A 14542-nucleotide genomic window follows, 5' to 3' on the forward strand; every position below is an offset into this window, starting at 1 on the left:
CAGGACCTGTCTTAACACTACACCGTTCCACAGTAGGCCCCGCCCCTATCACTGCTGAGCCAATCACAAGGCCGCATACTACACGTGACTCCGTCCCTGCAATTGGCCGAGAGCCTATTTATGCATGTTTATGTTAGGTATATTTATGTTTCCAGTAGTTGCATGGTTACCCTTCTGTTGCACGTTTGAAAAAACAAAAAATAATATTTGAACCTGTGCATTATTTGAATAGCTTAAGCCTGAATCATGATAATAATGTATATTTATAAATATCACTAAGCTAAGTTTAATATAGAACACATACAGTAAGTAAGCCCCTATTTAATCATCAGTTTGGGGGTCCTTGGCCTGAAAAATGTTGAAGACCCCTTCATTAGGTAACAATTAACATCAACTTTATTATATATTTATTATATTCATTATATATTTAACTGTGTGCTCACTACTCTCTGTATGTACCAGTGCAAACGCATGTGTACTGTATGTGGCTAGAGTTGATCATATATGTAAAATTAACCAATTCACTGAAAGTACAGTACTTGGACGCAAAAGTCCTAAGACTTTCCTAAAGTTTCTCAGAATATCCTGTTAAATATATATTTAAATCTGAAGCATCACTAAATTGCCTGAACATAATGTCCAGAATTTGCACTGGATACGACAGTAAAAATATCAAATATCCTAAACCTGCAGGAGGATGATGGAGAAGAATCAGAGCAATTACTCACGTGAAGGGGGGGTGAGGGGCCGGGAGGGGAATGAATTAACAGATTTAGTGTCATCTCTCAGTCTGTGAGAAGAGCCAAAGTATCGACCACCTTAATCCGCTCATCCCTCTCATCCTCCCCAACTACTGATTCTGTGTCTGCTGTTACCCCCGGTTCCCATCTCTGTTCATCTGTGCGTTTTTGTTTTTTTCTTCAGATTAAAGTTGTCTAATGCTTCATGTTTGTTTGTATGTACAGTGTTGAAGCGAGGATGGGCTTGTGGACACTTTAAGGCGCCTGTCTAGAGTTGGATCTCTTCAGCAATAGATGTGCCATTACTGTTTCCATACAGGAAATGTACAAAAAAGATTTTTAAGAAGGCAAATGATGTGTTCAGTTACTTAATGGTTTTACAAGTGCAAGTGATGCATTCATAATTGTGCATGAATGAACCTAAATAAGAGTGGTTATTTTATTTTCATTTCAAAATTCATAAATTAAAATTGAAATTCAAGGCATTTTTCATTATCGGCATCGATAACGGATAAATAAAACTTTAAAACCACTCTATTTTCATTTTCTGTTTCTAAAAACAAAAAATAAAATCGTTAAGAGATAGAAACAAAAAAGAGCCATTTTTTTCATATTTTGCAACCCGGTAGTTGCTGTTTTCAAAGTAAGAGCACGTATGGGGACGGTACTGCGTTTCTGGCCAGAGTGACCAAATACATGACTTATGTCCATGGTTTCCCTCGCTCAGACTAAAATGTCCTAGGAACCGTACTCTGATGTGATTTTTAGATATGACAAAACCAGGCTTGTCATCTGTGGAAATCTCTGCAGGCAAACAACGTACTGATCCATGTCCATCAACTTCTGTTACATTGTGCCTCACTCATACGGCAACTTCCGGTTGCACAATATGAAAAAAAGGGCGCTTCTTTGTTTCTGTCTTCTAACTATTTTTTTTTTTTTTTGTTAGAAACAGTAAGTAGTAAAAGTAGAGCGTTTTTTAAAGTTTTGTTTATCCATTCTCGACCCTGATAAAGAAAAATTCCTTGAATTGCAATTTTAATTTTTGAATTTTAAAACGAAGATCAAATACCCACTGATTTTTCAGTGCGTCCACTGATCTGACGTGGGGATAGACAGCTGAGGCAGGGGTGGGTGAGGTAATAGCAGGGGCACTGACAGCTTATGTGTACATTACAGACGGTTTATGCGGGCAGGGGTATCTGTTAATCTGACACTAGTTTCAGGGGGAGAATCAGAGCTAATTCCATGACTAGCCTGATAAGTCCACTCAGAATTAGACCCCACGTGTGGACAACATGAGTAAACACTCACATGCGCACAAACAAACAGACACACAAACAGCACAATCATGAGTAAGATGGTCTGGCATGGAAATCAATAAAAGGCTGTAAATAGCTTAAGAGGTAGGAAATGTGTAATCTTGTAGGTGCACAAGTTCAGAGTCGGACTTAAAGGAACAATTTAAAGCTTTAAGAGATGAAGTGATGGATTGGATTTGTGTTACAAGAGATTAGAGCAGAAGATGATAAACAATGTTCCTTCAAGGGGATGAATAAGGAATTTATTTTTTTTTTGCTGGAGACAGTGAAACAGTATGTGTTTAAGTAAAATAGACATAATGAACGCTTCATAGCACGCTACATTGGGTTTCTGATTAAACTGTGTTAGAAGTGGAAGAAACCCCACAGCCCTGAGGCAACCTGCTGATGTTATAGTAATAATAGAATAGAAAAATTTGCACACTCACCAAAATCATAAAGTCAAAACACTGTAAGAATACAACTGGGATCAGTGAAAAATGCTATACAATAAAATAAATATATTTTTCAGGACCAGGCAGCGTGTTGGAACCTATGGGGAAAAGCTTTGAGGCTACACGGTGGCCTTGGATAGTGGTGATTTAGTCCCATTTTCATGTTGAAATATGAAAGTAACCCTTTTATCTCCCCAATCTTCACAATTTGGATGAATTAGAACACATGAATTAGGCAAAAGCTGAACTGTACGTCACTACGGAGTAAAGAAAGAGGTTAGCTTAGCTAACCAGATCAGTAGGAGCTAGTGTCTGCAATTTTTGACTAGTCAAATTCGCATGATATGTGAAGTTGTTAAAAACCTTTAATACATGTATGAGTATTTTTAAGGAAGGAGCTTTCATTTACCGTGCATTAGCTACACAAAGCACTTTAAAATCACAATGACACACCTACCCAGTGGTCCACACAAGTTGGGCATACATTCACGTACCTTTGCCAAATCCTGGTGCCTGGTGCCGGGCCTAAGTCATTAAACTCAGAGATTAATTAAATTCAGAGGTTAATGACTTGTTCAAGGACACTTTGGCATGTGGTTCTTGCACCGGGATGGAACCACTAACCCTGTAGTTTAAGGATCACTTGCTCTACCTACTGGGTCCCAGTAGGTTGGATTTGCATCACAATGAAATTATTATCATCATCATCAAATTATTATTATCATCTTGCTGGTTATATAAGATAAAATAATTTCTGTATCCATTTTCCACAGAGCCACGCAAACTATTTCCCACGTCTCATATCTTTAGGATCATGTAATTGCCCGTTAAACAACATTATACAGATCACAAACAGGATGGACTGTGTATTGTGCATTTATATATTCAAATAGAAGTAATACCTAGAAATACTTGATCATTATGCTCACTATGAACACTTTCTTCCTCACAACTCCGCTGTATTTGTACAAAGGCACAAACAGATATAATTTCATCTCTTATTTGGTTTAGGCATGAAGGCCGTCATACATGTTTTCTCTGTGTCATTTGTGTGTTTAGGTGTGTGTGTAAAGAGTGAAGAAGACAGAGGAAGGGAGGGAGGGAGGGAGGGGGCTTCTTGTGAGGTGAGACGTGTAAGCCTGCTGCTAGTGGCAGAGTTAGTTGGGATTAGGACATGTATCTGTGGGATAAGGCCGAGTTAGAGGGACCCTGCAGCCCTCCACCTAACACCATCTGTCCAAACAGTCCAGGCCTGTCCTCAGGTCTGTCACGCTCTCCTTCCCTCTGTCTGTCCCAATCTTCTGATGCATGTTTCCATCTTCCTGTCAAGCTTCTATGATTTGCCCCCGTCACGACCCCCTTAAAAAACACTTAGTTCAGCCTCAGCCAATATACCAAAACATGTTTTCTCTTTGACTCAGTAGCTAACCTAACAAATTGGTTTGGGTTTTATTTTTTGAGATCCTAGTAAAAACACTGAACTCTGTGAGTGAATTAACTTTTTGGAGGAAAACTATCTCTTTCTTCAGTAAAGCTAATGCTAGCAGCCTGTTCACTTAGCAGTCATGGGTGAAACAACTAGCCTTTGAAGTGTATTTCATTTATACCGGTCACTAATTAACTCAATCAGTATATTGTTTGTCTGATCCGCAGTTTATGTTTCTGCGTTAACTGACCCAGAGGCTCCGGCGTTGGGTGGGGTTTTCACAGAGCGTCACAGACTGACGAGGTGCACGAGTATAAATTATCCGTCACACCAATGGAGGGTCTGTGCACACACTCTGTGCATACACTCTGTGTGCAGTAACATAAATTAAGACATGTAAAGCAACATCAACATATGGTTTTACAAGGCCGTTACACTGTGTGGTAGATGTGTTCTTTGGGGGATGTATTAACTTCCTGGAGTTTCTGCCTGTAATGAGAGATCACCAGGACGCATCAAAAAATGTCAAAAACTATTTGATTTTAGAGAAAGAAAAGTGTTCCCTCGAGAAGATGCACACCGTAGTAAAAATAGAACGCACATCACTTCAACCACTACTCTTACTACTACTATCTCTAATCATTATAGTAATTACAGCCCTGAGTCATTTAAAAAAGGCTAATTACTTAAATACACCTCTGGATTATTAACTGCAGAAAAACAGACTGGAGGCTGTAATTTGAACCTCACCTGAATGTGAGGTGCACTGAGACGCTGCAGGACAAATGTGCGTGTCCGGCTGCCGATGCAGGAGCAGTGGCGGTGGCATTTGCCATGAAGCATGAGGTAAGTTCCTCTGTGTCTCTCCCTCTCTTTGTCCCTCACCCTCACGGGAGGCCCTGTTAGTTTAGCTGCTAAGCTTTCCCCGGAAACACAAGTGATGGACTGATAGAGAGGTTAAAATAGAGGACAGAGGAAACAGAAACTAAAAAAAAAAATAATAAAAAAAAAAAACTGAACAGAAACTGTTTTAAGGAGCTTTCAGTAGATTTCTTTCATTTTACTAGTGCATCAGTAGCTCATCTGCTCGTAAACGCAGAATGATTTATGTGTAAATATGGGTTACAGTTAAATATAATCTTCTGTTTGGGGGTCTTGTGCTCTTTCCATGAGTCAGCATGTGTGCTTGACTTAAAGGTTTTGTTTACAGTTCAAATCAGATTTGTGAGGACACTGTTAACTCACTGATTCCTTCACGAGACGTTATTAAGACACAGAGAGACTTGGGATTAACAAGTTTAGCTTTTAAGGAGCATAGAGAAGTGCTTGTTATGCGTTTCTCCACTCAGCAGGCTTCAATGTGTCGAGAAAAATAACAGAATTAATTTACAGAGCTTGAGCAGTGTTTGTTCCTCTTAAAAATGATGTTGAATTGTTACGTTTCCACATATTAAACGACAAGCAGCAGGAATCAGGTGCTTTTCAAGCAGTGCTGTTTGGCTTCTGGGCCTGTAGACCATAAAATAAACCATAAAAAATACTGTTTTGTGTAAAGGGATACTAAGATTAATAAATAACATTTAAATAAGATCCCAAAATAAAAGTTAGGGACGTATTCCCCAGGTTATTTGTTAAAGTTCCATTTATATGTAAGTAAATAAATTAAAGGAACATTAAATTGGTAAAACAACTGAATGTCTCTGACAACACTGCTTTTTTCTATAAGGTGGTGGTGTAAGAAATATCATGATCCTTGCTTAATTAAAAGCAGAAACCACACAAATTTAGCAAGAAATTTAATCTCAGGAACTTTTTGAACTTTTACAACTTCAGAAATTCATTTCAATAAACTAAAAACGTTTGTCTCAGACAGTCGTTTGTCTGCCTTTCCACTTTAGTATTAAGATCTAAAAAGATGAAAAGACGATGGCTGTTTTCACTTGTCTTCACTTTTCATTTCTAATTTTTCTGACTGACTAAACAACAACCTGCTCCACTCGAGTCCAGTAGGTGGTAGAAAATCGGTAAACTGCCTAATATGATAACGCCACACAAAATGATGTACAACAATAGAAAATATTCAAGAAATGTTGCTGTCGAAGCAAAGCAGATTCAAAAAGTAATAAATGAAAGTGAGTTGGTGAATTGTTTGGAGCCACAGAGAAGAATGACTGTGAAATGAAATGTCTAGAGTATTTATCAGAGATGGTATGCACCAAAAACCCAGGTCAAAAAGCTCTGGTGCTTTAATAAAGTAAAACCAAAGTGACTTTTTGAGGGTAAAATGAATTTTCAAGCACTTAATTAGAAACACAGTGAGTATGTCCAAAGGTTCCTAGTTCCTGTGGGGATGTTCTTGCAGTGGAAAAGTAGCTTTTGTCTAAAAATATCAAATTATAACTAAATGTATTAAAATACTAAAAATAATATATACGAGTATCATCGGTGAAAAAAAAATATGAATTGGATCGAAAGACTTTACAGGATATTATCAAAAATACATTGTATCAGTGGATATCATTACTTTATGTTAAAGTTTGTTAATGCGTATCCAGTTACAGGTTTAAACACAACCTGCTGGTTTAAGAGTAAAACTCATCACATGTTAAAATCCTTGTTTTAAAGGTAAACAGTTTAAAAATATACACAAATAATTAAGTGGGGAATGCATGAAAAGAAGAATAAAATAAGCTGTGAAAAACACATTAACAGTTCATGTGGAAATGGGTTTAACTTAACACATTTTAAAGTACATGATGTATTCTTAAAGGACTTCAATAAAGCAACAAAGACTTCATCCTGTTTATCTATTTTTTGTGGTATTATCTGTGTAGCTCTGCATTTAAATGATAATCGACTGCATTATGTTGAATAGATAACCAATACAGGAAGTATATCTGTAGACCTATACTCACTGACAGTGTGTGAGTAACAGTTTTTGCTTTAATTTAGTCACTGTAATCACTCACAGCTTCACCTCCCTCATTTTCAGGTCAGTAGCAACAAGTGTCCACTGTGGGGCAGAACAGAGTCTACACTCCAACACAACTCACAGAAGACTTAGTTTTACTCCGTGACGAATGAGTAAAACTTAATTATTATATTAGCATGATCGAACAGTGTTAAAAGTACTGTAAATAGTACACAAGGTCCACTGTGTGTAGCATCGGGAGAGAGACGGTGGAGAAATAAAGAAAGAAAACGACAACAGAGGAACGGAAAGAAGAGAAGGAAAGAATCAGTGAGAGACAACGCCAGAGAGTTTGAACATGTCTGTGAACCAGAATAGAGGGATGAGGGGGCAGAGAGAGAGAGAGAGAGAGAGAGAGAGAGAGCAAGAGATGAGAGAGCGAGAGCGAGAGAGAGAGAGAGAGAGAGGAGGGGATTGTTGCAAACAGGGATTTGCAGCAGAGGGGAAAGAAAGAAAGGGGGCAGTGGCAGTCAGTGACAGAGTGCTATACACACTCACATGCGCACACACACACACACACACACATATACGTACATACACTCTGTGTTTCCTCTGTGTCTCTTTCCAAACGTGTCAGTCAACCAGTCAGTCGATTATTTTTGTGTGCGTGTGTGTGTTTGGTGGGGATGTTGAAACCAGCTCGTAACCATCCTTCATCTCTATGACCCACGGTAAGATCATTTCATTCACTTTGACCGTCAGTCTCTCATGTCGGGCCTTTAACCCTGCTCGCATTCATTCGACTTTTTTTTTTTTTTTTTTTTCTCTCTCGTGTGCGTGTTTTTTGGCCGTGACTCTGGTCCAGAGCCAGACTGAGGCCTCCATGGAGCCCTGTCACTGTTTGCTTTCTTTTACAATCCATTTTGAGCCACGGGGGGGCAAAACTAATGAGCTGTGTAGCACAGGAACCAGTCAAAGGTGCATTTTTTTAATTAGCTGTTCATTTTAATCACGATAAGTTTGATATCTGACAGCCTGTAATTTGTGGATGAGAGGAGACAGCTTTGTGATGTAGCATATGCTGAAAACTTTTCACTGATAGCGTAAAGAGATACGTGGCGGTTTCAGTCTCTTCAGACGTGTCGAAATGTTTTAGCTTGTCAATCTTTAAGTTATTTATAAAGAAAAAAAATCCGTCGGTGATACTTTATTTTAACTTCATGCAAATTTAAAGTTTTTGATCTTTTTGATCGCACTAAAAAAACACAAAGCGTTCTAACATTGATTATGTCACTCTGTGAAATCAACAGTAAAACGTTTCAGGCGTATAAAAATGTGTTCCGATTCATTTTAGAAAGTCTTGGGGTCTGGATTAAAGTCTGAACCTCTTGATAATTGGATTTGGTCTCTGAGACTTGTGGATCTTTCTGTCAAAAATGATTAACGCCTCTGAATTCTCATGCTTCAGTTGGTTCTGGGTCCAGTGGGCAGATGTTTCTAGAGGAACAGCATTATATCTGTGCCGTGCTTCAAATCAGGACGATAACTTGCGAATATTTCTACAAAGAGTCAGAGTATGGAGGTGCAAAAACTTTTGACTGCATCTTTTACAGAATAACTTAATTTAGGCCGTGTAGTGATGAAATGTTTTTAATTTTTAAGCAAAGTGAAATGATAAAATTGCACAAGCGTTTCTCATGGTGAGGATTTAGTGGAGTTCACACAGCGAATACACTCTCTGGGCTGTAGCATGTGTCAGTAAACATGCACGTGTATGTGAGTGTGCGAGCGCATATAGTCCTATACGTGTGTGTGTATTAAGATGGGAGGCAGAGGGGTGCGCTGCAGATTAGTGTCTTAATATAACACACAAACAGGGCCTATAGCTCACACAGTCTAACTCCATATTACAACTGTTTGTAAAATAGCTAAATAAATGTACATATGTGTGTATACTTATCTATCTATCTTGTATCTTGCATTTTATCTGTATATGTAGAGAGAAATATATATATATATAAACTACATATAAACTGAAAATACTTGTGAAAATACTCACAAATAATTTCATTTACTAATGATTGACAGATCAGTTAGAAGCCATTTTTAGGCCAAGTTGACCTGACATAATTAAGTGTCACTATGCTGGTAATGACTGGATTTGAGGGGGTGGGGGGACAAACAGTTAATGTGAGTCAACTGGAGAGAAAAACTGCGTATGTATAAAATAGTTGCGGCAACAGAGTGACGAGCAACAAGGTGATAAAACTATTCCAGCCCAAAAACTGTAAGTCAGAAACATGCGACTCTGCGTCGTGCTCCTCGTCTGTGCGTGAGGCTGAGGGCTTAAGGTTACAATGGACCAACACACCCAGATCACATACTAACCTTTTGGATGTGATGATGCGTTGTTTATGATGACACACACACAGGGAAGAAGGAAGAATCTGTGGAAAGAAAGAAACACATTTCTCAGGTTCTGCTGGATTAATTATTATTTTTTGCAAGTCTTTACCGAGATTCTGACAATGTGACAAATCTATGGAGTGTTTTACTAATAGCAATTGATAAAACTATGTGTTATAGCCTATAATCCATTTAAAAGGTGCCTTGCTTTTATATGGTACATATGTTTATTAATGAAAAGTGCTTTCAGTTGACTGATTTGACCACTCCTTTCTTGCAACCCTTTGTCTCTTTCCATTTCTTTATTTCTTCAGGACTAAAGCAACAGAGACAAGGACAAGGGGACGTACAGTGTCTCACAGAGGAAACTCGCCAACCAGTCGACTTCCCAACACCACTACTGCTGCTGTCTATGAGCTGCACTGAGGCAGAAGACTGGACTGTGCGACAATCCTGACATACAGAGAACCCTGCAGAAGCTCAGACCAGCAGCAGCAGCAGCAGCAGACATCATGACCTCACCTTCCCTCCCCATGCCTTCTCTCCCCCCCAGCCCCTTGGCCATGGAGTACCTGAATGACTTTGACCTCCTCAAGTTTGAGGTGAAATCTGACACTCCTCTGCTCCCGACTCCATGCGCGTACCCCAAATCTGGCCTCCCCCAAGACCCCTCCAGCTCGCCGTACACCAGCCACCCTCCGCAGGACTCCAGTTTGAGCTCCAGCCCTTACAACTCGCTGCCGCCCTCGCCGACGCTCAGCGACGCCCACCCGCCGCCTTCGGGCTCTTCTTCCCTCTCATCGTCCTCCTCCTCCATTTCCTTCCCCCTCTCCATATCCAACAGCTTCACCTCCAGCATCAGCTCTGGCTCTCAGGGGAACGTGGAGGGCAGCCCGGCCCACGGCGGCCCCCAGGGTCCCACGCCAGCCTCGTTGGAGGACCTGATCTGGCTGGCGGCGCTACAGCAGCAGTTCGGAGGCGAGGTGACGGGGCCCGCCACTCTGCTGGGAGCCCTGGGAGGCGTGCCGGAGCGAGGGGACAGAGACAGAGGGCCGGTGAATGGCTTTCTGGGCTGTGAGGATGCGGTGGAGGCTTTGTTGAATTCGGCCGCTGCAGCTGTCAGCTCACAGGTTATTTTTTCTACCTAACGTGATTATTCTTTGCTCTTTAACATGCAGTCATGAAAAAGCTGACTTCATCTCCTCCCCTGGCCCTCCTCTCTTTAGTTCCCAGGTCTCTCTCAGAGTTCGAGCAGCAACCTGGGAGACTCCGGCAGCGACAGCGGAGGCGACATCTCCTGCGCCAAGGCGGCGGACATGTGCCACCGCCCGCTCGTCTTCCTGTCGTCTGCGCCTCCCTCGCTCCCCAACGCCGCCCCTACCTCCGCCCCCTACCCGCAGCCCCTGAGCCCCCAGGGCCGCCTTCACCACCACCAGCATCACCACCACCAGCATCACCACCATCACTCCATGCACGGCAACCACCACCACCACCACCACCCACAAGTCAGTCAGGTACACATCAATCTGGATCGGATGAGACGGGCTCATTATGATGATGACGCTCGGCAGGAAGCGTTCAATCAATAAAGCACGGGAAGTTTCCGGATGTGAGGGCAGCGGGGAGACTTTAGCACTCGCTGCTCTGAGGGCTGGGCTGAAGGAGAGTGGGATCGTACAGTGAGGGATTAGGATTAGGACATTAGAACACGGTTATTAATGTTTGCGTCTATCTGAGGTATCACTTAAAGAATCACTCCCTTCGTGGCAAGAATGAGTTAAATCCTTGTCGTTGAGGCTGCAAAGTGCATTACACTGCACTAACACTTTCATTTGTCAACAATTACAACCTCTCATGTGAATATATATATTTTACTTTGTATATTATTTTATTATAAATATATATATATTTATTATATTGTGATCCATTATGTGTTTATACAGGAGGAGATATAGTTTTCACATAAACACCACAGTATGTTCATAATAACTCCGTCATGTTCACCCTCTGCTGGAGGTAAATAAACTTGTAACTGTAATGTGTGTTGTGTTGATCAAGATGCTTGAGAGGATCTCTATATGGAGCACAGCGTGAGCTTATTATAATATCTGCTATTATTGCTGTGCGTAATCCTGATAACTGTCATCCACACTTAGTCAGATTACATGACAGATTATGGACATGTGGTGCCCAAATGTGCCCCCTGACAGGCGTGTTCACACACACACACACACACACACACACTGAGTTTGACACATCGTATGTGCACCAGTCATCTCACAGTTACATACATAAGACAAATCCACTTCGCACCCCTCTAAGTGTACGGACTCCAATCATTTACAGCACGTGTCCCGTTGCCAATTAATGCTGAGGAACAGCATATTCTCCCTGTGTGTTTTCTCCACTTGCTCGGCAGTGCGGGGTGAACGAGCGTTTCTCTGACGAGCAGCTGGTGAGCCTGTCGGTGCGCGAGCTGAACCGACACCTGCGCGGCGTGAGCAAGGACGAGGTGGTCCGCCTGAAGCAGAAGCGGCGCACGCTGAAGAACCGCGGCTACGCCCAGTCCTGCCGCTACAAGCGCCTGCAGCACCGCCACGCTCTGGAGTCGGAGAAGCACGTGCTCACGCAACAGGTACACACGCTTGCACTCGATAAGTCTGGTTTGTCCTTCTTCCGTCCATGCCCTTCATCGCACACCAGCACTAAACCATCTTTCATTTGAAAACCCAAAGCAAAAGTGTGCTCCTGAGAGAATAAGTCAAAAACATAAAGACAACTAATAAATAATCTCGTCTTTTTTCCACCTCCCCTCAGTTGGAACAGCTACAGTGTGAGCTGACTCGAGTGCTGAGGGAGAGAGACACGTACAAGGCTCGCTACGAGAAGCTGCTCAGCGCCAACCACAGCACCGGCGGAGACGCCCCACAGACCCGCACTAGCAACCCACCTTCTCCGCCCCCCGACTACTTCCTCTGAGTTTCATCCACGGGGGGGGCAGGAGAAAACCAAGACCAGCCAATATGGAACAATCAGTGATAAGTAATCAGACTTGGGGATGAAAACGGAATGTGTACTTGTGTGTTTGTGCTTAAGGGAGAAAGTGGAAGAGAGACAGTGGCAGGCTGTTTTTTTTTTTTTGAGGATACACAACTGTGAAAACCACCCTTAACAATTAAAGGGTTACTGACTGTTAATTCATAGGGTTAGACTCAGCCCTAGGCTGCTTCATGGACTCAGATCTACTTTACTGTGAATGATAGTTGCACAGAAGTACTGTCTGAGAGCTCTTCTGCTTGTGACACCACTACAACAGTTGACAAACTATGAAAATGGATTGAAAAATGCTTTATCTTGCAATAAAACTCCCATAGTCCTTGACGCTGCTGCTATCTATGCAATACTATATATCTGCAATGTACTCTCTAAACGAGTGTTTGAGGCTCACTGTAGTTTTTTTTTTTTTTTTTTTTTTTACAATATGCTGCTAAAGCTGCAGAGGTCTGAGTAGTGCAGTGGTGCTGGATGTGGAGTGGTATGGGCTTGGATAAAGTATCAATGGCAAGTTTTTTGCCAGATAATGTTTCACAGTTGCCTATCAAAGTGTTTAAGCTCACCAAGACTTGTTATTCTTTGTAAGATGAATAATCATAGATAAAAGAATGTACAAGGATACCTTTCATGGGGATCTTCCAGTGATTGTGCTAAATAAATAGCGGGGACATTGCTCTTGTGTTTTAGCAAAAATAAAAGTACTTTTTTGCTAGTTGAAAAATGGCCACCTTCAGCCATTAACAGAGACAGAATAGACTTGCTGTTTGCTCTCGAGAATGAGTTTTGACATACAGAGATGTGATAGTGTGCTTAACTACTGCAAAATGGTGAAAGAGGCGAAGAAGCTCATCGCAAGAGTGTGGCATGATTTGCGTGGTTGGGTCCAGTCCTCCAGACTATTTTTCTGGCAGATCGAATACGTCTGTATAACAATCACCATATTAATGCAGCATGCGGCACCACAGAGCTGGCCACTCTGGACTCGGGAACTGTGGGCTACCAATGCAACAGAAAATTAACGGTGCAGGGATTTAAAAAAAATAAAATAAATTTAAAAAAAAAAAAAAAAAAAGAAGCAAAAAATCTCTTCATGGAGACACCTTCTTAACTGTCCCATGAAATTATTGCCAGGGTTCATGCATTAGAGCAATTTACTTTGTTTGGGTGTAGGTTACATAAATTGTTCTTTTATTTATTCTCCTATTTATTCAGTATTTATTGTTTATTTATGTACTGATTCCAATTATTTTACTGGTTTTATTCTATTAGCGTGTATTTTTACTTTCCTACAGTTTATTCTTTTATCCGACTGTGGTTAGGATTAACAATATTACCAAAAAACATGATGGCCATTACGATGGTTTCCTGCTCCTGTTGTAGTGTGGTTTCATATGCACATGAAATAAACAAAGTACTCTACCACGGTTGTCACATGCCACTGTGTCTTTGTTCGCCTTGCTCCCAGGTTTTAACCTCGTCTCCTCTCCATTCACCTATCTGAGCATCTCCCACTTTCAGTCTCTTTGCGGGCCTTTTCTCTGCAGCGCAATGCTCTGCCCCATCCCTTTCTTTATCTCTGTCCCTCTATAGCGAGCCACTGACCCTGGGTGTGTGCTGTTTGGGATGACCTCATCTTCAGCTCTACCTCCCTCTCTGTGTCTCTCGCTCTCTCTCTGGCCTGTATAATAGGAGCAGGATTAGGGCTATAATAGCGCCCTGGCTGCACACTGCCGGAGTCTATTGTGGCTTTGTGCGGGGAGGGACGCACCACTGCTCATGGCCACACTCACATTCTGACAGAAAACATGACCAAATACACTCCTTGGATCGGGGGTGGGAATAGAAAATACTTGATTTAATAAAATGCAAATGTGTCAGCACATGAAAAAGTCATGTGTGTCTTCAACGGGGACACAAATGAAAACAGGAGAGAGTAGCAGACCTGGTAAGCAGGTAGGCAGGTGGCCACACCTCTTTTCTATATCAGGAATACCCCAATGACACATTCTAAGCATATATACCCTAAGGATACACGCGTTTACGCATACAAAGCCAATTAGTGAGAACGCCTGTACTGTGGCGACACCTAGAGGCCACTTGCGGCATCGCCTCTATCTTCCAGAGGTCAATGAGAGATTCGTGACACAGAGCATCTTCCCACAGAACTGCACCCCGTCCGCCTGCATCACCGCTCCACCTTCATCACTGAGCTGCATGCACCTGCAGCAAACACTCACAGCGCGGGAGGG

At 41.8% G+C, this 14542-nt stretch overlaps 1 protein-coding gene across 2 annotated transcripts; it reads left to right on the forward strand.

Moving 5' to 3' along the window:
- Window positions 1-7373: 7373 nt before the first annotated feature.
- nrl (neural retina leucine zipper) lies at window positions 7374-13720 on the forward strand. 2 transcript variants are annotated; one of them, XM_047586178.1, is made up of 5 exons: window positions 7374-7564; window positions 9554-10369; window positions 10466-10753; window positions 11659-11874; window positions 12057-13720. In XM_047586178.1, exons 2-5 carry the CDS (start codon window positions 9752-9754, stop codon window positions 12216-12218), a joined length of 1284 nt encoding a protein of 427 aa, XP_047442134.1. In that variant the 5' UTR covers window positions 7374-7564; window positions 9554-9751; the 3' UTR covers window positions 12219-13720. The 2 variants fall into 2 exon arrangements, with proteins under 2 accessions (XP_047442134.1, XP_047442135.1); XM_047586179.1 differs by having other exon boundaries at window positions 10466-10744.
- Window positions 13721-14542: the final 822 nt, after the last annotated feature.

Source organism: Mugil cephalus, chromosome 6, assembly GCF_022458985.1.
Source record: "Mugil cephalus isolate CIBA_MC_2020 chromosome 6, CIBA_Mcephalus_1.1, whole genome shotgun sequence".
In the NCBI taxonomy this organism is placed as follows: domain Eukaryota; kingdom Metazoa; phylum Chordata; class Actinopteri; order Mugiliformes; family Mugilidae; genus Mugil; species Mugil cephalus.